The sequence below is a fragment of the Oryctolagus cuniculus genome, chromosome 9 (assembly GCF_051225735.1).
Source record: "Oryctolagus cuniculus isolate XC-2025 breed Fujian yellow rabbit chromosome 9, ASM5122573v1, whole genome shotgun sequence".
In the NCBI taxonomy this organism is placed as follows: domain Eukaryota; kingdom Metazoa; phylum Chordata; class Mammalia; order Lagomorpha; family Leporidae; genus Oryctolagus; species Oryctolagus cuniculus.
The window spans coordinates 89,378,986-89,403,352 of NC_142875.1; the positions used below are offsets into that span (position 1 = coordinate 89,378,986).

The 24,367-nt window shown below is 44.8% G+C and overlaps 1 protein-coding gene across 46 annotated transcripts in view; it reads left to right on the top strand.

Annotated features, from left to right (window-relative positions):
* MICAL3 (microtubule associated monooxygenase, calponin and LIM domain containing 3) overlaps positions 1–24,367 on the top strand; it is a 232,899-nt gene that overhangs the window by 137,025 nt on the left and 71,507 nt on the right. For 27 of the 46 annotated variants that reach the window (XM_008250134.4, XM_089304321.1, XM_008250137.5 and 24 more), the window contains 9 exons: positions 322–495; positions 2,812–2,895; positions 6,570–6,668; positions 8,377–8,433; positions 10,766–10,873; positions 13,232–13,339; positions 14,407–14,593; positions 21,361–21,449; positions 22,584–22,671. In XM_008250134.4, coding sequence (XP_008248356.1) covers positions 322–495; positions 2,812–2,895; positions 6,570–6,668; positions 8,377–8,433; positions 10,766–10,873; positions 13,232–13,339; positions 14,407–14,593; positions 21,361–21,449; positions 22,584–22,671 — 994 coding nt within the window. Of the gene's footprint in view, positions 1–321; positions 496–2,811; positions 2,896–6,569; positions 6,669–8,376; positions 8,434–10,765; positions 10,874–13,231; positions 13,340–14,406; positions 14,594–21,184; positions 21,278–21,360; positions 21,450–22,583; positions 22,672–24,367 lie in introns of those variants that run through there. The other 19 variants (XM_089304311.1, XM_008250148.5, XM_008250149.5 and 16 more) reach the window with 6 other exon arrangements.

Here is a 24,367-nt window from a genome sequence, read left to right on the forward strand (position 1 = left end):
TTTGTTTAATTTTCCAGAGAGCATGAGGGGAACATATACATGTGTGTACTCAGTCCTTCTTGTCTTTTTGGAATCACACATTTGGCCAAGTGTAGTGGCCTTCCTAGGATGTGACAATACCAGCACAAGTCTGAGTATATCTGTTTTGCCCTGTGTGCCAAAGTCTTGCTGACTCCATTTGAAGGTCAGAGAGCTGTTAAGCTCAATCTAAAGTATAACTCCCAGCCTCTGTGCTTGGTACTGACAGTGCCTCCTTTGAGGGAGGTGTTGGGAAGGCCTCCTGTCACCAATTCTGATCCTTGAATGTTTTGTGTTCATTAGGAGGAAGCACCTCGGGGCTACAGAGGAGAAAGACCAACACTGGTGAGCACTCTGACAGACAGGAGGATGGATATTGCCATCGGGAACCAGAACAAAGTGAAGTACATGGCAACCCAGCTGCTGGCCAAATTCGAAGAGAATGCACCCCCACAGTCCACGGGCATAAAGAGACAGGTAGATCCCTTCTGCTTCCTCACTCATCCAGGTTTGGGCAGGTGAGACAGTAGAGAGTGATCTTTTCAGTCACAGACCCCTGGATTCATGGGCAGGACTGGTGTCTGGCTTTCCTGTGTCTAGTAGTGGCCAAGGTGAGCATGTTACAAGCTGATCTTAGGTGTCTGGGGCTACGTTATCTTCAGCACTCAAGTGTGAAGTGTCTAACAGAAGCAGCAGAGGGACCTAAGAAATGTGTACCCATATCTACTTATCTATACTTACATACTTAGGTGTGTATATACACACTTAAGCTATCTGTACTTAGGTATATTTTCACATACACACACACATTTAAATTGTACAAGAAGTATATTGAGTGAAAATGCTGAGAAGTATAGTAAAGGTAATTAAGGCACCTCTAATTCTGTTAATATTATGCTGTATTTCTTTGTGCTTTCTTTTTCCAATGTGTTCCTTTTTTCGTAGTTGAGATCATTCTTAGTATTTACTTTTTTTTTAAAGGATACCTATTTTGAGTGTTTGCTAAACCCTGAGAAACAATCTGTTTGTTTATTTTTAAAGATTTATTTATTTATTTGAAATGCAGTTACAGAAGAGAGAAAGAGAGTGGAAGTGAGATCTTCCATCTGTTGATTCATTCCCCAAATGGCCGCATGGCTGGAGCTCAGCTGAACCAATGTCAGGAGCCAGGAACTTATTCTGGGTCTCCTATGTGGGTGCAAGGGCCCAAGGATTGGGCCATCCTCCTCTGCTTTCCCAGGAATGTTAGCAGGGAGCTGGATCAGAAGTGGAGCAGCTGAGACTTGAACTGGCGCCCTTATGGGATGCTGGCACTATAGGAGGCAGTTTTACCCACTACACCACAGCACCGGCCCCAGGATACACTTTTCTATTATGTTTTTCATTTAATTTTAGACACATTCTATGTTGTTCCACACTCTTATAAGCATATTCCATGGTGTGTGTAGGTACCATGCTTTTCATAACTCTTGTTCTAGTGTTGGGTATTTCAGTTATTTTTCATCTTTCATGATAAAACACAGAGGTACACATCCTTGTGGTAAGGATTCTCCCATGTTTTACAGGTAATTTTCGTAGGCTATTATCAAGAATATGAACATTTTGGGACCTACACTCCTGCAAGGACCTGCACTCCTGGAAGTTGTGTTTGAGAGTGCTAGGATGAGAGCATTTGACTTGAGATGCTCTGTTAGGTCTCATTTTCCCATTGCTTGTCTAAAAGTCACTAAGACTTCTTAACAAGAGGAGGGCTGATATTTTGAGATTCACACTGAAAATTTCTAGAGCATCCAGGGGACTGGGAACCACTTTCTTTGTTCTCTTTCTTTCTTCATCTTCTCCACACTTATCAGCCCTTGTTCCTATGGACCAGGATGGTAGGGGAGACTGACTTTACCCATGCCTGACCATAACTAACTCCTTCCTGCTTCTAGTCTTTGCTTATTAGTCTTTGCATCCAATCTTTTAATGCTATGACCCACAGGAAAGATGATCCTATTGGTTGGGAAACACTGGAGGTTGCCCAGAGGCCTCAGAAAGGCTGGATTGCATTCCAATAGGGAAGATGCTTCCAAGGCGAAGTTGCATTTTTCTTTTCTCTTTTTCAACACTTTCTGTTGGTTTAAGGGAGGCAAATCTCTAGGGATTAATTCGGCCTCCTTCCCCCGCAGTTCATACAAGGGTACTTCAAAAAATTTGTGAGAAATGGAATTTAAAAGTAAGTTGATTTTGGTGCAGCAAAGTTTTAAAATCTATGCATAATATTTTTATAATATGATTTTTTTTTCATGAATTTTGTGAAGACTCTTGGATGCATGGATTTCTAAATTTATTTTATTTTTTTTAGCCTTCTATCAGAGAGAACAGAGAAAGAGAGCGAGCTCCCATATCCCACTTCGCTCTCCAAATGCCCATAACAGCAGGGGCTGGGGCAGACTGAAGCCAGAGCCAGGAACTCAAATCCAGATCTCCCCTGCAAGTGGCAGGAGCCAATTACTTGAGCCATCACACTACTGCCCTCCCAAGGTCTGCATTGATGAGAAGCTGGAGTCAGGAATTGAACCCAGGCTCTCTGATATGCAATGTGAGCATCTTAATCACTAGGCTAAATGCCCACTCCAAAATAAACATATATTTTACTCATTTTTTCCATGAACTTTTTGAAGTGCCTTTTTAGATGTGTGTCTGTCCCTCCATCAGTACCTTTTTCATGTCTTCTCTTCCCTTAATGTATTTTATTTTGTTTTGTCTCCATGTCCTGTCCCTCTCTCATTCTTGGCCTGTGTGTCACAGCCGACACAAGAGCGTGGGGTCAGCCATCCATCCTGCTGCCTGCCTGAGCAGGGCCGCCCTGCTCCCATCCCCCAGTGGAAACAGGTAAAGGAACTGCTCCATACTGACATGGGGGCTGCCACCCCAGGCCCTGCCACCTTGCCTGTTCTCCTGGGTTAGCCAGCAATTCAGGCCTGTGCTTATAAATCCTAGCTCACAAATGTGGGAAGGCTCTGTGCTCATTTGAGCACTGACTCTGGAAGAATACTTGACAGGTAATGCTGACTAGCTCCCATGATTTGTTTAACTCCTTGGGATTTGAGAAACTGGTTACAAGAGCAGACTGTTCATTTGGTATTGAAAGTAACTGAAGTAATGTGCTATGGTGTACAAATACCTTCCCCTTAGGGGTTTTGCTATTGTAATGTTTGTCCCAGGTTAATGTGTTTGCTAGAGTGTGTATTCATGACCATTAGAGGGAGAATCCTCTAGCCCACCAGGCCTGAGAATTGGGGTGCAAGAGCCTAGCATATTCAATAAGAAAATAGTCTTGAACTATAATTTTTGTTTCACACCCTGGTTAGAGACATTCTTTGGTACTTTTTTTTTTTTTTTTTTGTAGACATTTAAAATACTCTTTTAGGAAATTTTCACTAAAACCTATGCAGGATCTCCCAGAAGAATGCCTTTCCTAAGCAGTGCTGAACTGGCCCTGGCTTTTTAATGGAAAGCTGTCAGGGGGTTGAAGGCCTCCACTTTTTTTTCACGTGTCACAGTCAAGCAAGTTCCTGCTCTAACTGGAGCCTAGATTAACTGAGGCATATTTTGGTATCACCAGGACTGATGAGATGCTGAGAGGTCAGATGAGCTGATCCCTGATTCCATCAGCATCTTCCACCCTGGCTTCAGCAGCCTCTTGTGTACTAGAGTTGGTGGGGGTGCTGTGAGGTACAGAATTGGGTTTTGTTTATGTTATGTCCAGGGGAACATGTTTCTTTCTAACCTTTCTTGTGCCACATTCAAGTTAGGTCCTCTGAGGCTGTGGTGGATCTTGGGACCATTGTCCAAACTGTCAAACTTCCCCCTTTTTCTATGCCTTGGGGAGTTTTTCTGAAGAAATTCATCAGGAATCTGCTTACCCCTTTCTTCGAAGTCCAGCTGCAGGTGTGATTTGAGAGGTTATCTTTGATTGAGTATTTGTTGAAGAGATTTCAGAAACTCTAGACTCACAATATTCTTAGTAGATTTTATTTTATTTTATTTGAAACACAGAGTGACAGAAGAGAGGTGAAAGAGATCTTCCATCCGCTGGTTCATTCTCCAGAGTTGGACCAGGCGGAAGCCAAGAGCCTGAAATTCATCTGGGTTTTGCACATGAGTGGCAGGGGCACAAGCACTTGGGTCATGTTCCACTGCTTTCCCAGATGCATTAGCAGAAAGCTGGATCAGAAGCAAAGCTGGAGTAGGCACTGTGGTGCAGTGGGTTAAGCTGCCGTCTACAGTGCTGGCATCCCATATGGGCACTGGTTTGAGTCCCGATTGTTCCACTTCCAATCCAGCTCCCTCCTAATGCACCTGGGAAAGCAGCAGAGGATGATCCAAATCCTTGGGACTGTGCATCTATGTGGAAGAGTTGGATGAAGCTCCAGGCTCCTGACTTTGTCCTGGCCCAGCCCCGTCTGTTGCAGCCATTTGAGGAGTGAATGAACAGTTGGAAGATCTCTCTCTATGCCTTTCCTCTGTCTCTGTAACTCTGACTTTCAAATATATATATATATATATATATATATATATATATAAATAAAAATTTTAAAGAGCAGCTGGGACTTGAACCAGCACTTAAGTATTGGATGTTGATGTTGGAAGCAATGGCGTAAATCACTGTGCCACAACAGCTGGCCCTCAAAATATTCTTAAAGGATGAATGAGGTGGAAACAAAGGGCAAGGGAGATCAGGAGTAAACACAGCAACCTGATGAGCCAATGACTTCACATACACTGTGGCAATGTCTGGAGCCAGTTGGGATGGGCTTGCTAGGAAGTTGCAGATCAGCAAATGGGATATAAGGAACCTGACTGAGCTGTGGCCTCTGTCCTTGTGAGGACTCTATTCAACTTGTCATCTGATTGACTGTATTGAGAATGTTGGGGTCTTGGTTTTTAGGGGCTTGCTTGTATTTATCAAATGTTTGGCCACCTCTAGCCTTGGGCTGGGTTCTACATAAAGAATGTTGTTAGTCTATACAGCTTGACATCTGGGTATTTGGCAAGCAGAGTTGGGAAGCAGAATAGTCATTAAAGTCAAACATAGCTTCTGCAAAATGGCAACAGAGGTTACAATTAGAAAAGACTAGCTGGGTAGATGGAGAAGTGAGACTTGAGCAAAGTAAATGCTATTAGATTCTTGTATGCCTTAGGTTGTAAGGAATTGGGAATTGTAGATTTATTTTACCACAGAGAGATAGCCCTATGGTGAGCTGTAATGATCCTTATTATGTCTATATAATATATATAATAAATATAAATATAATATATATAATATAATATAATATATATATATATTCATATACAGCTTTCCTTTCAACACTAAATCATGCGTTTCTCCATCATAACTTATCTCCTGAAAAGTAGAGTTAGAATGCAATGCCACATGCTACATAATCTGGAACAGAAGAACTCAGTGGTGCCAGGGGCCTCTTCTCACCCATAGTGATAGCTGGTCCTCTGTCACCTGTGGGGAGTTGGGGGCCTGATGGTACCACCTCAGAGTGACTCACCATGTGTCTCTGTTGAAGTAGTTCAGACTGAGGCACGAGGGTGTGGCAGGCACAGCGATGGTGGCTAAGCTAGCACAAGGACCAGTTTCAACTTAGGTCATAGTGTGGAAGAAGCAAAATGAGTAACAACCCTATTGCCAGTGACTTTTTTCACTCTCCTTTGTAAATACTATGGCTCTTCCTTTCCCCACCCTTCTGCCTTTTGATCTCCAAAATTGTCCTGCAGGCAAACCCTGCATACTAAGCAGCCTTGGTTTTGACACAGATTGTCATGTGAGTTTGGAACCAGTGATGGAGCCACTCCCCAGGCTTCTGACTTCCACAGCTTTTCTTCCCCCAGGCCTTCCATGTGTGCTACCCCTATATGGCCTCTTGGGTCTAGGGAAGTGGAGAATTACTCCAGAAGGTATCAGAGAGGCCTGAGAATTTGCGAGTGTTCTCATACCACAAGGGGCTTTCTGACTCTTAGACTCACAAAGAAGGGGATACATGGAGAGGGGCAGAATGAGGACATACCCCTCTGTGTGACTTTCCGTTAGTGAAATACGTGTAACTTTTATGGTCTGTTACTTATACTTGTATTTGTTTATAGTTTTGCAGAACCTTCTGAATGTGTAGGTGAGAAGACTAAGGAGGGAAGCAGGGGTGGGACAGCATGATATTTGGGCTCTTGGAGAATGCCCTGGCGTGAGACGTGGCTACTGGGAGGTGGTCTCTTTATCTGCCTCATGGTGGTTGCCATTTCCCTCGACTTGTAATCAAGCTGACTTCTTCCTTCACTAGCGTACCTGATAAACCCCATGATCCCTGGTATTAGAAAGTGCTGCACTGCAGATTCTAACCAGCTGTAGATTACCTGCACAACTGGAACCTAACAGCAACCAGGAGGCCCCCAGAGGCTACAACCAGCCACCCTCTCTGATTGTATAGCGATTGGCTGTTGAGGATGGGAGTGGTCCTCTGTCTCAACAATGTTCTCTCTGTTTTTGTCTGTTGTAAAAGCAACGGGAAAAGGAGCGTTCTCGGACCTGCCCCAAAAAAGTGATCACCCTCACTCCTCCCCCTACTCCACCTCCCTGTCGGGCACGTGCCAGCCAGCAGGTATCTTCTCTGCATGCCCTCTTGTCCTGCCTATGTCTTCCTGCCTGCCTGTTTAGACCATTTGTGCCAAAAGTCACCTTGACTTCTGCAAATGAGCCGTATAGTGCATCATATATTCAACTCTGGCCTGGGTGGTTTAATTTAGTCTCACACCACCACAGGAATATGACTGCGCCATCCCAGCTTAAAATCTCAGCTGTATTTGCCACAGATTCAAGGTCCAGAATCCCTAAGGGCATCACATTTTTATAAAGGACCATTTAAGCAGTGTTTTCTCTCCTTCTGTCCAGTGAGATATAGTTAGGACATATGGAAGGTTTGATCAGGTGTCACTACATTAATTGGGTTCCTTTTGATTCTGAGAACCTTGCCTCTTGTTTCTCCAACTTCTTTTCACTATATGCCCTTTCTCATTCACCCCACTCATACCTGAGGCTGACCATTGAGGAACTACTTTTTATAGTAGCTAACCATAGATGTAGTTAATGAGGACAATGAGCACACTTACACAAAGTATATTTATAGAACGGCATATCTGTATAAAATAAAATGCTTGTTTCAAGGGTCAGATCTATGGAAAGACATTCTCTCAACTAAGATTGCCTGTTTAAAAAATGGCCACTCATAATGCGTCTGATTTTAAAGACCCAGCCTGTACCCCTGGGTCTAAGGATGGAGCCATTGTGGATTTTGTAATTGCCCTATGCCTTGTCTCTACACAGGATATCACAGGATATGTACTAATTTTGAGTCTTTACCCAGACAATATTCTAAGTTCTTTTCATGTTTTATCTCAGCTCTCACAACTCTATTATTAGCTCCATTTTATACATGAAGAGCCTGAGGTATAGGTAGAAAGGTCCAATAATTTGCACAAGGCCACACAGTAAGTAGCTGAGGCAGAATTTAGTTGGGGTGTCATGTGATTCTGGAGCCTGAACTCTAGTCTCATCCTGCCTGTGGAGACATGCTCCTGAGTACTGGAAAGGAGTGGCCATGTCTGCAGCCTTGGGTCAGTTGTTCCACTGTATGTGGCCACAGGTGAATGAGCCCTTGGTTATCCACAGAAAGAACTGGTTTCCCAGCTCTTGCAGTTACTATAGTAATGATTTCCTCAGGCCAGTGAGGCAGCTATGAGCTTGTCTTAGGGATTTCCATCCCTCTTACATGTGTATTCCTGTATATTTGCTGAAAATGCTTCCAGTCAGCCTACTTGACTCTTTAGTACCTTATAAATTGGTCTCATGTTACTTTCCAGGGACCACTTCCCACCCTGGAGTTCCTCTGAACTGTTGTATCGGCCACTAATTCCAGCCAACTTCCATATTCCTTTTTCCTTTCTAATGTCTTATTGTGGAAAGCTTCACTCTTCTAACCTGCCTCTCCTTCTGAGTCTTCCACATAACACTTCTGATCTTATGCCTGTGTGGAAGAAATACGTTTGTTCCACTTTTGTACTAACCGTAGTTCTTTACTTGTCTGTATAGCTGACCTCAGTGGAGGGCAGGTGAGCAAGATGGCTGTGCAGAAAGTTGCCCTTGAGTCATGAAATTAGATAGAGATGGGACCATGGTTCCTTGGGATGGGGATCTGGAGAGACAGTGTTGAAATGAACTCTGAATTTCTGGCACTAAATTTCCCACTGTCAGTTAGTAGGTCCAGAGAGAACATTGGGATGGAGCTTAAGTTTCTACTTTGTTGCCAACAGACTTACAGGGATCTTGATGCTGACAACCGTGGCAAGCAGAGTCCCCGCCATGAGAGGGTAAAAGAGCATGAACCCGTGGCATGGGATGCTGAGAAGCAAACAGATGGGGCACGCTGTGGTTGGGAGCGGGGTGGGCAGTGGGAAGGGAGTATGGGGGACATTCTCCTCTCCCCTTGCTTTTTGCACACTCTTGTCACTTAGCCAAGAGTTAGAATCCTTTGTGCTATCAGTGTTGACCCATGCAGGTAGCACTCACTTCACCCAGCGTTCCTCCACCCAGCAGTTGAGGTGGGATGCTAATCCTAAGTGTGTTACTGTGAAGGGCCTTAATGACTTCCTACTTCTGTCACCTTTCCATCCCAAGCTCCTGCTACCTCTGCCCTCAAAATATGTGCCAGTGCTAGAATCGCATTGGACTGTCAGGTATTGCTGCATAGGAGGAAGGAATTCTGTGAGAACCAAAGCTCTGACCAGTGTGGGAATGACCGAGTATGAAGTGAATGAGGGCAAAGAAGATGATGGCAAGATGGGAGTGCATAATGAAAAGCTTCAGCCCATCTTTTCTGAAAGGCTAGGGGGAAAACTCCTGATTATAGCTGGCTGTCATGATGAAAGCAGAGATGCCCCAGTAAGGAAGCTTGCTTACTTTATCAAACATTTTTTGTTGTTAGGCCTCCTCTGAAAGAAGTGAAGAATCATACTTATCCTCTGGGAGTTCATTCCTACTAAGGCTATGCCCTCAGCTTTACCCCCACTGCCTTTCCTCCCTGAGAACTGCCATTGGGACCAAGCAGTAAATTTACTTCTTTGCTCCTTTAGGAAGTGAATCATAATGTCATCTCTCTCTGCCCTCTCACCAAACTAGCAGTAGCCAGGGAGTGTCCTACAGAGACCAGGATTGAGGGGAAGGGGGCTGCCTTCTCCCACAGGCAGTGTTCCCCTCATGAAGAACTATAGGCATTTTCATTGAGCGGGGACATGCCCTACATTTGGAGTAATGCGTATTTAATGAGGTGCTGATGATTTTGGACAAAGCGGTGCCTAAAAGTGGAAGGAAAGAAGTATGAGGCATGAAAGGGGAAGTTGGTAGGAAGACACAGTCTGAAGCCTGGGGCCACGGTGCACACAAGGACTGGTGGGGTTTGGAGCTCAGGAGGCAATAAGATTTGCAAAGCTCATTCTTTCCTTTTCCCTGTGAGCTGGTTTCTGGATTCCTCAGTATAGGACCCCAGGCCAGATGCTTTTGAGCTGTGTTGTGGACATTCTTTCCCAGGGTTTTCCCTGTCCACTCCACACTCCTGCTTGTGTACTCGTCCACTCGCTCCTTGCCACCTGCTCAGCCGCCCTGTGCCTCCCATCACCTCTTGGTTTCCCCACAGTGGGAGGTACTCTTCTCCAGAGGTCTCTCTGGACCTCTGAGGGCCTGTGGGGCTGATTGCCCCCAGAGCTTTGCTCAGGGCCAGTAAGCCTGCTGAGAGTCTGGAGCAGATGCAGGTGGGGTACCAGGTAACTGCCATGCCCCTATCCCCACCAAGCGAGTGTTGCTGAAATATGGCCAGGATGCCTCTGCTTAGAACTGTAGAGGCAGAGGGCTTCCCATTACCTTGACAGTTGCCTGCAAATACTTCACCCTGATCCTCCTGTGTGAGGAAACAGTTACTACTTACCAGAGCTTTCAGCCACCTTCTCACTCTCTGGTGACTGCAGAGTTCCTGGTTGCATGGGCCCCCTATGAGGAAGTCCCGACCCACTTCTGCTATACATGCTGTGTGCAGTCTGCAGAGGACTTGGGGGCTTTGGGTCTTTTCTCCTGATCATTGCCTGGAGTTCAGCCAGCTCCTTGGCAAGCAGAGCTTTGCTAAACATTAGCAAGAGAAGAAAGAGATACCCGTTCCTGGCTTCCATGAAGAAGTAGCAAGCTTCCTCTAGATTTACAGTCCCTGTCGCTTGCTGTTTGTACAGCTAATGGACTGGTGATAGGATCTCTTTACCCAGGAGAAATCCCAAGATAGGCCAGTGAGGGCTCCCCACACAGCACAAAGAGCACCTGTGTTAGCAAGGGACCACCTGTGCCTCCAGCACCTCCTACCTGGCAGCACTGTCCACTTGAGGGTGAAGAGTCAGAACACCAAGCAGGAGAGGACCGGGCTTTCACAGGTGGCTCACAGCTGCAGGCCATATTCCAGAGCACGCTTTGCTTAGGGCAGCGCAAGTAGAAAGCAAAACAGAAGCCTGGAATGAGCCACTGGTGCTTCCGGGTACTGAAAATGTTTCTTTACAACATGTGTTGTTTACATAAAGGCATAGGGTAAGAGAACCCAAAGCTGCCAGATTATGTGTTTGGATCAGTGACTGTAATGTTTCCATTGATTTTATTTTTCTCTTATAGCCAGAGCCTGAACCTTCTCGTCGATTCTTTGTCGACCAGTGGGAGCTTTCCCTTAGCCTTCGCTCCTCCAACCGCCCTGCCTCTCCCTCCTCTGACTCCCTCCGACAGGTAGCATGACCTGGGACTTGGCAAAGTTGCGTTCCCTCTGCAGCCTGTACTCACTTCACTTTCGCTAATGTCGTCTGCTCCAGGGAGGTTGCACACATCTTAACTTGGGCCTGTTCCCTTACAGGAAGCCCGTTGCCTGTGTGTGTGTGTGTGTGTGTGTGTAGGCACGTCTGTTTTATGTGTGAAGTCTGTGGCCAGAGAGTGAAGTTATAAGTTGCTGCTAACTTTTACTGGGTTGTGTTTAACTCATCAGTTCTACCAAAGTACACCTACTCTGATTATATTTAAACTATATTAAATAATGATAAAAATTTTTCAGCCATTGGCTTTTTAAAGTCCAGATTTCTTCATGATAATATGTGTTACAAATGGTGAACCACAGTGTATTTAAACCTCTTAAATGGAAGGGCAAATATGCAGTATTCTGGGTGCCCCTCGATGTGTAATCATTTGAGGAATGAATCTTGCTATTTCCTGCAGTGGCACTAAGCCAGTGTAGAAGACTTTACAGAGATTGGAGGATCTTATTGCCCTTTGGGCTTATGCTTCCTGTTGTTGAGCAAGTTGCAGACTGTATGGTACATGTGTATGAAAGAGTATGCATGTGTGTGGTGTACAAGAGGATAGGCCCAGTTATTGCCACATTTCAGCTACTTTTTTAAGGGTCGGGAGAAGGAAACCATCTGCTCTTCATGTCAGTAACAAATAGAATTTGAGTCTTCCACTAGTCTTGGGGGAATGCTTGTCAATGTTATCACATTGCTGAGAACTGAATGTGACAAATGCCTTTGCACGTGGCAACCCCAGGCTGTAACTGCTCAGGGGGGTGGTTCTGGTCAGAGAGAAGGGTCCTGGCTGGCAGTGAGGGCCCAGGGCATGCTTGGTGTCCCAGCCTCAGATTTGATGTCTGGTTCACACTGTCACTTGTCTGCTGCAGGATGAAAGAAATGCAGTTTTCTGCTCCCTTTGTGTCAGCTATTAAATTATCTGCTCAGCTCTGCCTGGTGTCTGTCTGTTCCAGACCTAAGCTTCTTTAAATGTTCTTAATCTAAAGAAGGTTTAGATCTAAGAGCCACTTGTTTTCTCGGCCACTAATGAATATAACCTATGAAGTTAGTGCCACCTGAACCAAACAGAAATTGTTTTCTTGTTTGTGCTTCTTTTGTTCCCTGATTTACAGAATTCTAGGGGGCACCCTAGAATACTTCTATCTGTCCCTGCTCAGCCTGGGACATGACATTGCTCAGGCCAGTGATTTTCTTACAAGGCATTATATGTTTGTCTGTTCAGACCACATCTCCAGTATGTCCTGGAGTGTCTGAGTCAGAATTAAGTGTTAGAGCCCCTCAGGCTTGGCCAAGGACCCCCTATTGCATGTAGTTCCTCCAAGAAGCATCATGACCTGGACATGGACAGCCAGTAGATTTTGCCTGCATTCCTGGGGACAGGCTCCAAAGCTGGACTGTGTGGGAATTCAAGCCTAGATGCGAACAGGATGGCTTACAGTGAAAGCTTAGCCCTTTTCTCCTATTATTTTTTCAACTTTGCCAAAGACAGGATCAAGTTGTTTGGATTTTTTTTCTTTTTTATCTTTTCTTAACCTGTGATAGTAAGTCATTCTGGAATAGATGCACATTCTAACTTCTCAGGACTTTCTGGGCAGCTTGTCTGCTTGGCTGCAGCTTGCATTAAGATGCCCAATCCAGACTAAGGCTTTGGCCTCCTGACAGCAGTTAAACCCCCATTAAATATCAACTGGGAGAATAGCTGAGAAGGCGTCTTCCAGTAAAGCATAATAAGGAGGAAGGAGATGATCACAAATAATACTAGAGCTGTTGACATCTGCTACTCCAGTGGAGAGTCAGCCTTTGTAAGAATAGCTTGGTTTTTTCTAAGTGAAGAAATAACCTTCCCAGCCTTCTCCTGTACCCTGATACAGTGGTTGTTCTGGTTATCCACGACCTACATGGGAGTTGACCTTCCTAAATTCTTTATTTGTAATTGGAGTCCCTGAGATACAGACCCTTCTCACTCTCTTCTGTATTTGCCTCTATCCTTTCTTCTTAACTCTCCATTACCCTGGAACTGAATATTCCAAAAAGATGTGAAAGGCTACATTCTCCCCCATGGAAGAAAAATTTTCCTGCAGCCGTCGTTCTATCCTATGCTGGCATCTCTGCGTGGACACTGACACGGTGTTTTTCTTACCACCCAGTTTCCCTGCTTGTGGGCACTGTGTTGGCATGGTTTGCTGCTGCACTTTGTATTCATTTTATACCTTTCAAAAACATTTTTCCATCTTTTTAATTTACTTATTTTTCCTCTTCATTCTGATCATTTATAATCTCCAATCAATAGAAGTATATAAAGATGTACACAGGCGGAGTGAGCTCATTGGCTGAGCAGATAGCCAATCAGCTTCAAAGGAAAGAGCAGCCCAAAACCCTTCTAGACAAGAAGGAACTGGTAAGAGATGTATCAAAGGCACTGACTAGCTAGACATAACACAGCTCTGGTAAACAAACCTGGTCTAAGAAACTTACTAACTTGTATAGCCAATGTGTGCCATGAGGTAATGGTAATGGTAATGTTTTTTTGAGGTTTGTCTGAATTTTGATAATTGAATTTCTAGGACAGCAATAGTTGTTTAGAATGCTATATGGTGTATCAGTAGCTTTTAATCTAGAGTTCAAGGGACTAATATATATATTAATTATATATATAACAATGTGAACACTGAGAATACAAGGGTTTTCAAAAAAGTTCTTGGAAAGTGCACATGAAAACTATTCATAATTTCAAAACTTTTGCACATAAGCAGTCTTTGGGCCTAGCCATTGATCTCTGTGTCTCACAACGGTATCTGGTTTCAATTCCTAGCTCCATCTCCTGACTCTAGCTTCCTTCTAATAATATGTACCCTGGGAGACAACAGTGATGGCTCAAATAATTTTGTTCCTTGCCACCTATGTGGCAACCCCTAGCTTCAGCCTTGGCTGTTGCAGGTATTTGGGCAATGAACCAGCAGAAGGGAGCTCTTTCTACTATTTTGCCTCTGAAATAAATAAGTTAAAAACATTTTTACGCCAAAATAAATATCTTTGAATTCCATTTTCTGTGAACTTTTTGAAGTGCCCTTGTATGTATCTATGCTACCCTCGAGACAGAATTCTGACAAATAACTTGCTTTGATTGTTATGAAACTCTGTAAAATTGGATCCTTTATCAGAAGCAAACTGGCTTAGGATTCCTCGTGGTTCTTGCTCAATGTTGATTCAGAATCCACCTCATGTAAAGGTTTTCCAGAAGCACAGATGGTACAACTATTGCAGTAGTGCCATTGCCTGTTGGAAAGCCCAAAGTCAAGTGATCCATAGCCATTCAATACTCATAGTCTTTCTCCAGAAACACTTAGTGAGGGTTGGTTTTACTCACAGAGAGAGGGTTGTGCACCTCCAGCAGGACAGCCTGAGTGAGAGACACTGCCCTGAGGTGCTCCTCCTTTCTCCCTTCCCTCTCCTCACCTCCTGCAGGGCTCCATGAAGAAGGAGTTCCCACAGAACTTGGGAGGCAGTGACACGTGCTATTTCTGCCAGAAGCGAGTCTACGTGATGGAGAGGCTGAGTGCTGAAGGCAAGTTCTTCCACCGGAGCTGCTTCAAATGCGAGTACTGCGCCACCACCTTGCGCCTCTCTGCCTATGCCTATGACATCGAAGACGGTGAGTCTTCTTGCAGCTCTGCCCACACTTAGAAACCAAGCTCAAGGACACTGTTCTCCATTGGTGCTAGGACCTTGGGGCCCCTGACTGCGTTCTTCTGTGTGTGCTTTTTCATCTTACCTCCCCTGACTCTTCCCATCCATCTCCATCTGTTCTTTTTTTTTTTTTTTTTTCCTGTAAGACTTGTTCTTATAAATATTTCCCAAAGTCACCAGGCTGTCTCATAGCGTTGCTCAGTAATGCATTCACCTCAGTCATCTCCCAGACTTCATAGAAACTCACTTGCTTTTTCACCTCATGATGGGGTGTTGAGATGAAAGGAACCCAATAAGGACAGATCTTTCTAGAAGGGGAGTCACAGGTCCATAGAAGTCAAATTTGTTGTCTAAGGTTGACAGCAAGTTGTAACCAAATACCAGGCTCCTGGGTTCTCAGATTATGCCTCTTGGAATGACTAAAATGTGTTTGCTGGTACCTCCTTGCTCTGGCATTGGCATCTTGTCACTCCATAGCTGATGAATTGTGACTTCATTGCATCTGGCCTAAATCTAATTGGTATTCAAGGCCTAGCCCTTTGTGACACTTGCTGTTTTTACAGTGAAAGGTTTTGATAGGGTAGAAAGTAGAGAATAAGGCAGACTGATAACAGAGCCTGATAGAGGTTGGCAGGCAGAGCATGATAACCATTAATTAAAGGATGAGTAATAACAGTACCTATGTCACTGGATTGTTTGAGGATTGAGTTGATGAAGCAGTTAAAACCATGTGTAGAACATGGTAAAAGGTAGGGAAAACTTAGCTCCTTTTACCCATGTGGAAAGTTAACTGAAATAGGTAGCCAAAGGTGTTGCTGCCTCCTATACCATTCCTGTAAGATGCTGAAGGAAATTAATGGGAGGCTGTATCACCTGTAAGTAATGAAGAGACCTAGGTTAACTAGAGAGGAAAGTAAATCCTCACATAGGAGGCATGAAGTCCATTACAGTGACAGGTGATTTCTTCACTGTGGAGCAATTATAAGGTGACGTCATGCAGGAGGGGGACACTGTATGAATAAGGCACAGTCACTGCACGCCCTACTCTGAATAAACCTCCAGTGAATAAACTGGCAGTCCGTCAGAGGGAACAAGAAAGGAGCCCGAAGTAGTGAACTGAGAAAGACTGAACTTTACCATTATAGCATTCTTGTTCCATTAGTGGGGAAAGAATAAGACAGTTTAGATAAGGAAGCTAAATTCTTAGATATCAAATTTTCTTTTCTACTTTTCCCACACACCTGCTATCTGGATAACACCTTTGACTCCAGGATGGGAATTGGTAGATGCAGTCCCCCAGCCCACTTTTATGGTCCTTAATGATCAACTTATTTTAGCTGGGCTTTGCCTTAGGATCTGCCTGGAAGAAAATCCCTCAAAGTCCAGTCCCTTGACCCACAGGTATTTTTTTCCTAAGATTTATGGGGAGAAACACAAACACATACATACTCACTCACACACACACACACACGAGTAATCTTCCCTCCACTGATTTACTCCCCAGATGGCTGCAATGGCCAGGACTAGGCCAGGCCAAAGCCAGAAGTCAGGAACTAGTCTGGGCCCAAACACTTGGACCATCTTCTGCTACTTTTTCCAGGCACATTAGCATGGAGCTGGATAGGAAGTGCAGCATCTGGTACAGAAACTGGCAACTATATGGGATGCCAGCATTGCAGGCAGCAGGTTTACTCACTACACTATAATGCTGGGTCCAACCTGCAAGTTTTTTTGTTGTTGTTGTTTTTTGTTTTTGCTTGTAGATGTGTGCTCATCATTGCTATAGTCCCTTGAGGATAAAGAGGAGGTGTAAATGTGCCTCCAGGAGCACACTCTGAGGGGCATGGTGAGGACAGTGGGCATGAAGCAAAGCAGACAGTGTGAGAGTATATGAGTGAGGGCTCAGATACATGGTATAGGTCGCACCTGGTAGAGATTTAGGGAGGAGAGAGGAAATCAATGAAGTTCAAGAGCAATTTGGAATGACTTACTTGATCTTATGTTAGACTTTGAGAGAAAAGTGTGGGGTGTTGAATCAAGGGAAGACATGTCATGCCAGGTAGGAGGAGGACAGGAGCTCAGATGGAATGATTATGACGTTGGCACAGGATGAGGTCAGCTTGGTTGAATGCATTATTCTTGACCCTGGGGTGGTGGTGGACAAGGGGTCCATACCAACTTCCCATATTTTATCGCAAATAAAATTTTCCTCAGTTTAGCACCTCCATAGACATCTCCCTCATCTGTCAGAGGAGCAGAGAAAAAGAACAAAATTTTAGAGGTACTGAAGTTTAGGCTATGCTTCATCCAGGTTATGGTCATTCAGAAATCTCCCTGAAAAGGCTCACATAAGAAAAGACATAGCTAAAGAAAAAGAAAATAACCCAATCATTGCTCTGGGCCCTTTGTACACATCACGTCATTTTGTTCTCACAATAACCCCGTAATGTAGCCATTTTTATTATGATTTAAAAATTAGGAAACTGCATCCAGAGAAGTTATAAATTGCTTATCGAAGTTTACATGGCTAATAAGAGCTGGTTTGTACTGAATAACCTCTGTGATCCATTCCAGGGATTCTGAAGTGAGTCACTCCAGGCCACTGTCAACTCCAAACTGATAAACTTTAAAGATAAGTCTGCATTTTGCCCAAGTTGCTGGTTGTTCATGCCTTCAGTTCTTTTTAAAGGCTACAGTCTGCCCCATATCAGAGCTACTCTTTTTCTTGCCAAACACAGACTCACTGTTGGTTGCTGCCAACTTTTACGACCAAGACTCTAAATTAGTGTGTCACATCTTTCCCTGTCCCTTTGAGGAACGAACACAGGCCCTACCTGCTGAGGGGCCTGTAGAGGGCAGTTCCCAGTAGGGAGAAGCCTGGGAACAGTCTGCTGCTACCACTCGGACCAGCTGCTGAGCCTCAGCCCAGACCTCTGGTCTCCCTGCCTCCAATACTGCCCTACAGTATGTTTCCACAGAGCAGTCAGATCTCACCAATCACTTGCTTTCCATCTTCCTACTCACTGAAGCCTCTGTCCAGGTTGAAAGAGCTTACCCTAACCTATCCACTGGCACCCACCCAGCCTGTGTGCTCTTTTCACACTGTTCTCTTCCATTCCATAAACACGAGGGAGCCATTGCTACCTTGGGGCTCTGTACTTGCTATCTCTTCTCCTGGAGTGTACTTGCACCACCCTTCACAGGGTAGGCTTCTCTTCATCCACATTTCTACATCATCCTTTCCTCAGAGAGCTGTTCCCAGACCTTTTGATGTGACGTAGCCTCCCAGATGCCACCATGCACCTGTTTGAACTCTCCATACAATCTTCACTGCTGTCTGGTACTTAATTATACATCAGCTGCTCCATCCAGAGGACTGTCTTCTTGACCAAAGGGCTCCTAGTGTCCTTTAATGGCTCTCAGAAGCTGTTGGGTGAATGAATAAATGGCCCAGTTTACCTCACTCTTGCTCTGTAGCCATCTGTTTACTCCAAATCCCTTTTCCAGTCACTCTTGTATTTATGCAGATTTTTCTATTTAGGTCATCTATAATCAGTCAGTTGACTGCATCATCCCTAATTTGTAGGTAATTTATAGCATTATCCTGGCTGGATTTACTAATGGAGGCAGTGGCTAAAAGTGTGGGCTCTGAGCATCCTCTTAGGTTCAAATCTTGTCTCTGAGAGTTAATGACTAGGATACTTTGGGCAGATTGCCTAGCCTCTGTATCTCAGCTGGAAAAGGTGGAAGATAACAGTAACTACCTTACTTAGTTATTTGAAGATTAAATGAATTGAAAGACATAAAGCAATTAAAATAGTGTCTTGCACATGATAAACCTTAAGTAAAAATAGCTCTTTTCATTCATCTAAAAAGTAAAAAATAGGGGCCAAAGTTGTGGCACAGGTGGTTAAGCTGCCACCTGAGACACTGGCATCCCATATGGGCACTGGCTCGTGTCCTGACAGCTCCACTTCCAATCCAGCTCCCTGCTGATGTGCCTGGGAGAAGCTGTGGAAAATGGTCCAAGTCCCACATGGGAGACATGACCTGGACCTGGCTGTTGGGACAAGTTGGGGAGTGAACCAGTGGATAGAAAATTCTCTCTCTCCCCCTCTGTCTGTCTGTCTCTCTCTCTCTCTCTCTCTCTCTCTCTCATTCTCTCTGTATTTCTCTGCCTTTCAAATAAATAAATAAAAATCTTAAAAAAAAAGAGAGGCAAAATTGCCATCAGGATGAGTTTTGGAAGGAGCAATAATTGAACAGCTGCAACACCTGACATGTGATATGGTTTTGATTATCTCAACCTGTGAGATGGGTAGTGCATTCATTTCTATAGAGAACATATTTCAAGAGGCTAAATAGTTCATACAGCTGTTGAATGGGTGAGACAATATGAACTGAGATCTGATCTCAGTGTTCGCGTTCCTTGCATTGTGTTGTAATGCCTTATGAGAGAAAACAATTCTCTAGAATTATCTTGGAAATTACATTTTGTTTAGGCTTGTGGGACTTCTTTCTGAAACTTAATTATCTGTTAATTTAGCATGCCAGAGCAGGGTTCAAGGAAATTGAGTTGAGTTTGGTTAAGCTGTATTTTAAGATCTAGAATTCTACTGTAGTAAGAAAAAACAAATTAATGCAAGAAAAAAAATAGAGTGAAGGAATGAAGGTAGCAATAACTGGTTGTAGTTTTCTCATACTCTAATAAACAAGGTTCTTGGCCAAAGTCATAGAGACCCAAGTCAGATTAAAGTTGAAGGATCAGATTTGTATCTTCCTTCCCAGTAGTGTTCTCAGAGAAGAAGAGCTGCCCTTCTCAAGAACTTCACCATCGGTATCAGTTCCCCAGAGTGGCTCTGCTTGGCTTGGCTTTAATCACAAGCCAGCTCCTGCAGCACTGTTTATAAGAGTGGGGAGAGGGAAAGAGGTATGCAAGGGCCCATTCTGATCACACATCCTCTCTGGGGTGAATGGTGCTAAACCACATGGCTGCTGGTCCCTGTAACAATCATGTTAGGGAAGCCTATTTCTTAACCCCCAAAAAGTGATATGTGATCCAAATACTACTACCTTTTACCAAAATTCATAAACACAGAGGGGCTTATTACACATAATAAAAGCAAAATTTAGCCAAACTTAAATATATATTTATATGTAATACATAAATATATATTATAAATATATAAATCTCCATCCCTGACTCAGCTTCCCTTGTAGAGAAACAAGTGGTAAGAGTGATGGTCCTTCAGCTGTCGGGTGGTTCTGACAATAGCCGAAAGGGTACTGTGTCCTCATCTGGTGCCAGCAGTTAGTGAAAAATTCTATTTGGGAAAATGTTGAAACTGCAGATTTATTTTTATTTTATTTTTTTATTTGACAGGTAGAATTACAGACAGTGAGAGAGAGAGACAGAGAGAAAGGTCTTCCTTCCATTGGTTCACTCCCCCATGGCCACTGTGGCTGGCACTGTGCCGATCTGAAGCCAGGAGCCAGGTGCCTCTTCCTGGTCTCCCATGTGGGTGCAGGAACCCAAACATCTGGGCCATCCTCCACTGCCCTCCTGGGCCACAGCAGAGAGCTGGACTGGAAGAGGAGCAACCGGGACTAGAAACCAGCACCCATATGGGATGCTGGCGCCACAGGCGGTGGATTAACCAAGTGAGCCGCGGTGCCGGCCCTGAAGCTAGATTTCTAATAGCCTATTCAGTATGTGGTGGTGGAGTGTAGGTAAAAAGAAAAACAAGTCAGCTCCTTTGAAGGAAAAGAAGAAAGATCACCAGGCAGAAAGAAATAGGAAGCTGCCGTCTCACTTTGATGGTCTTTGACTTGTAGGTCCTCTGATTTTTACTTTGCCCTCTGGAAAACTCATTTTTCTAAGGAGCACTCTCTGTGAATGAGACAGATGAAATGGAACTGTTCTTGTTTCAGCAGTTTCTATGATAGGGTCTATCATTTAATTTTCAAAAGCTTTAGCCCTTTAAGTGAGGTGAAAGAATCGGACTCTTTGTGATTTGATTCCAATGCCAGTGTCATAGGAAAAGCCAGAATTAGTGATTTTTGACCATTCAGAACCCAGTAAATACATACAGACATGGCTGAAAGTTTAAGAAACAATATTTAACTCCAGTGGTGCCACAGCACTGTTTCATTCTGCCCCATTATTCTGATAAGCCATTGCAGGACCTTTTGCTTTGTACTGTTCCTTTAATGCTGCTCCTCACCTGCTGAAGGTCCTAGCCTGTCATTAGACCAGCACTGGCTGGTGGGTGGTGGGAGAGGGGAGCAGTGGTGGTGGTCCCGTCAGAGTTAACACCCAGCACTGCCCCGCCTCCTGCAGCCTCCACGCCTCCACCCTGCTCTTGCATTCATTCTTGGTTTCCCCAGAAATGCTGTTCCCCACTTTTCATGTGACCACCTCTTTGTTCTTCACACACTGCCACTTTGTTTGCTGGCCCTTCCATGCAAGCCTCACATCTCTGATTGGGTGATGGCTCAATGGCCTTCACATACCCAAAGGAAAAGACACCACCACTACTCCCCCCCGACTTGAGGCAAAGGAGAAGAGGAGGACTGGACTCAAAGTTTAAGAAAGCTGGCCTGGGGAAGGCTGGGGTGGTGGTGATGGCATTCTGTGGTTAGAGGAGAGGTATGGGGTATACTAAGACCAGGGAGTCAAGTTCAGAATTAGTCTTACTCACTCCCCTTTCCCCTGCTCCTTGCTGCCTGCAGGTAAATTCTACTGTAAACCACACTACTGTTACCGACTGTCTGGCTACGCCCAGAGGAAGAGACCGGCGGTGGCTCCTCTGTCTGCAAAGGTACTGGTAATCCATTCTGTAAGTGGGAGCGAAGTAGTGGGCACCATATGGGTGTAATAATAGGTCAGGGTATGGCAAGCAGGTAGGAAGGGCCTGAAGCAGGGTTGCAGTACAGTCTGGGGAGAAGCTAGCCTCCCTTGGGAAAGCATGAGGAGCTTCACTAAGGTGGTATCCCCTCCACAACCTGAGCTGTATTTGGGAGATCATGTAGTCCTTTCCTCAGCTCACTCACATAGTGGATGTGTGCCTCTGTTAATAAATCTTCCTGAGGGAAGGGCTCCCTGCTGCTGAGGGCGACTTCCTATTCAATTTTCTCATAATTAGAGCTCTCGTCAAGAAAGCCAGCTGTGGTGAGAGAAAAGGCAACACGAGGAGGGGTCTCACCTTGTCTCCCCCTTGCCCCTACTCTTCGATATCTGAGATCAGAGGGAGCAAGAGCTAGGCCTTGCCCTCCATACTGGAAAGGAACTTGACTCAAAGTTGCTCTGCCTTGCCAATCCCTTAATTCCCTTATTCTATAGAGTATCTATCTAAGACTTTTTTTTTTCATTTTTTTTTTAAGATTATGTATTTATTTGAAAGGCAGAGAGACAGAGAGTAAGCTCCCATCTGCTAGTTCACTTACCAAATGCTGGGAGCTGGGAACTCAGTCCAGATCTTCCACATGAGTAGCCGAGACCCAATTACTTGAACTATCACCACTACCTTCCCCTAGGTTCTGCATTAACAGAAAGCTTGACTCAAACCCAGGCCCTCCATGCACTTTAGTATGTGACACAGGTGTCTTAACCATAGTGTTAAACATCTGTCCCCCTCCCCCTTTTTAAATGGAAGTGGCTCTTCCATCTCTCTCCATCAAGGTGAGCAGGGCGGTTCCTCACTACATGAATCCCATCTGCTTAGCATGCAGGCTAAGTCATGCTTTCTCGAGAGGCTTCTGTTGACTGCACAGGGGCTTGTGGAAAGATATGCTTGGGTGACTTCCACATGTGTCCATTTATTTAAAGAGTTAGTGTGTGAGGGGTCCAGGTTGGTGAGGTCAGCAGAGACAAACCAACTGATGACATTGTCATTTCCCTGTGTGGTTTGAGTGCTTTAGTAAGTCACTCCTTTTTTCACTGTGGACTTTCACAGGAGGCCAAAGGACCACTGCAGGATGGCCCCACTGCAGACACAAATGGACGGGCCAGCACCACCACCAGCTTGGCTGAGAGAACCCCAGGTAGCCTCACTTCCTTGTTTGGCTGGGTGGCGCGTCACTCTCTTGGCCTCTGTGACAAGGCCAAGGGGATGAGCCAGCACCTCCAAAGCAACATTTCTTCAATTGGGCATCAGGTGGCCCAAAATCCCCTGGACTCCTTTTTCATGTGCCAGCTGCTTGCGTTCGGAGTCCCCTTTCTCTATGGCCTGTCGGAGGTGCTGGTGCAGATCAGAGGGGAGTTCTACTGGCAGCCTGTGAGCCAGTAGGCACTTCTGGGGACAGTATCACCAAGCTGTGGGGTTTGATTACTCTGAGTCCCAAAGCTTCTGACTCCATCCTGCATCCCTCATCAGACTCATTAGGGTAGTTGATCCAGATCCTATGTGGATAAACAGGAATCCAGAATAGGCTACTGTGCTCACTGCCCTGGCTGGGAATCCAGAGTCACCAGGCCTTCATGTATATCCTTGTTTAGGACTCCTTTGTCAGAGCATAGAGTTGTGATCCTCAAGGGCCTGTGGTCTGGATTTGTGTTCACCTGAACTTGAAATTCTTGAACCTGAACTTGAAATTCCCTGTTTAGATATCTGGATAAGGTATCACTGCTCTTCCATTTGACCCATACATGCCGAAGTGATCACTTCAGAGCACTTGAACTTCTAATGAGGGTCAAGCCCTAGTTTGCCCCACTTTGATGAGCACTTCCTATGTCTGCTGGTAAATGACACCATCTCTACCTCTAAAAACAAACTTACTCTGATCATAGCAGGGCAGGACTAGGAGGTCTCATGGACACAGGGCCTGTTGTCAGGAATTGTATTGCATTTTTCCTTAACATTGCCCCTCTCAGCCCCTTGTGCTGTGTCCACAGTTCCACAAACTGCTGAGCAGTGTTGATGCCCCTAAGACAATCCTGGATTGTTCACAGCACTGGGTCACTGGGTATATATAAGAGAGGAAGACAGCAGAACCATGCTTCTGATTTATCACATATTTCCTCTGACTCAAAGCAGATGTATCACAAGTAGCCATTTAGAAGCTCATAGAAACATTCAAGATTATCAGCCAATGGCAGCAACCATGGTGGAGTTGGTAGTAGAATTTCCTTGATGAGAAAGGAGAAAAATTGTCCCCTTTGCCTTCCAATGAAAGATTCCCATGATGCAAGCCTTGAGTAGAAGGTGCCCAGAAGCTGTGTGCAGCATCTGGGTGCTGTGAGGGGGCAGATGAAACTCGGCAACCCTAGCTGAGCTCTGTGAACTTGGCTTGGCTTTTGTACTGCATGTGCCCTTTTTATTATACTCAGAGAAAGTTGTTATGTGCCCTGCTGGGTGGGACTAACATTTTATTAAAGCCATGTGTAAGCCTTGAATGCCTTTTAAGCCCTCTACAGTCTTCAGACCCTCTGTAGTCCATCTTTCCCTTTGCAGTTGACACCCTCAGAGCATGGAGGGGAGGGGTAGGAATTGCTAATAGAGGAAGATTACCCGCGAGATCTAGGCAGAGATTTGGGCTTGACTCTCAGTATAGAATGTATGTGTGGTCAGGTGAGAGCACTACCATGTTAGCCTTATTTCAGCAGAGGTAGGTTTTCTAAGAACCTGACTACTCAGTAAAGCAAATCAAAGAAATTAAACTTGACTTTGTGTGTGACATATAGAAGATTCTTTAAAAAGAATTAAACACAAAGAAGTTCAGGTCATCCCTGAACAAGCTG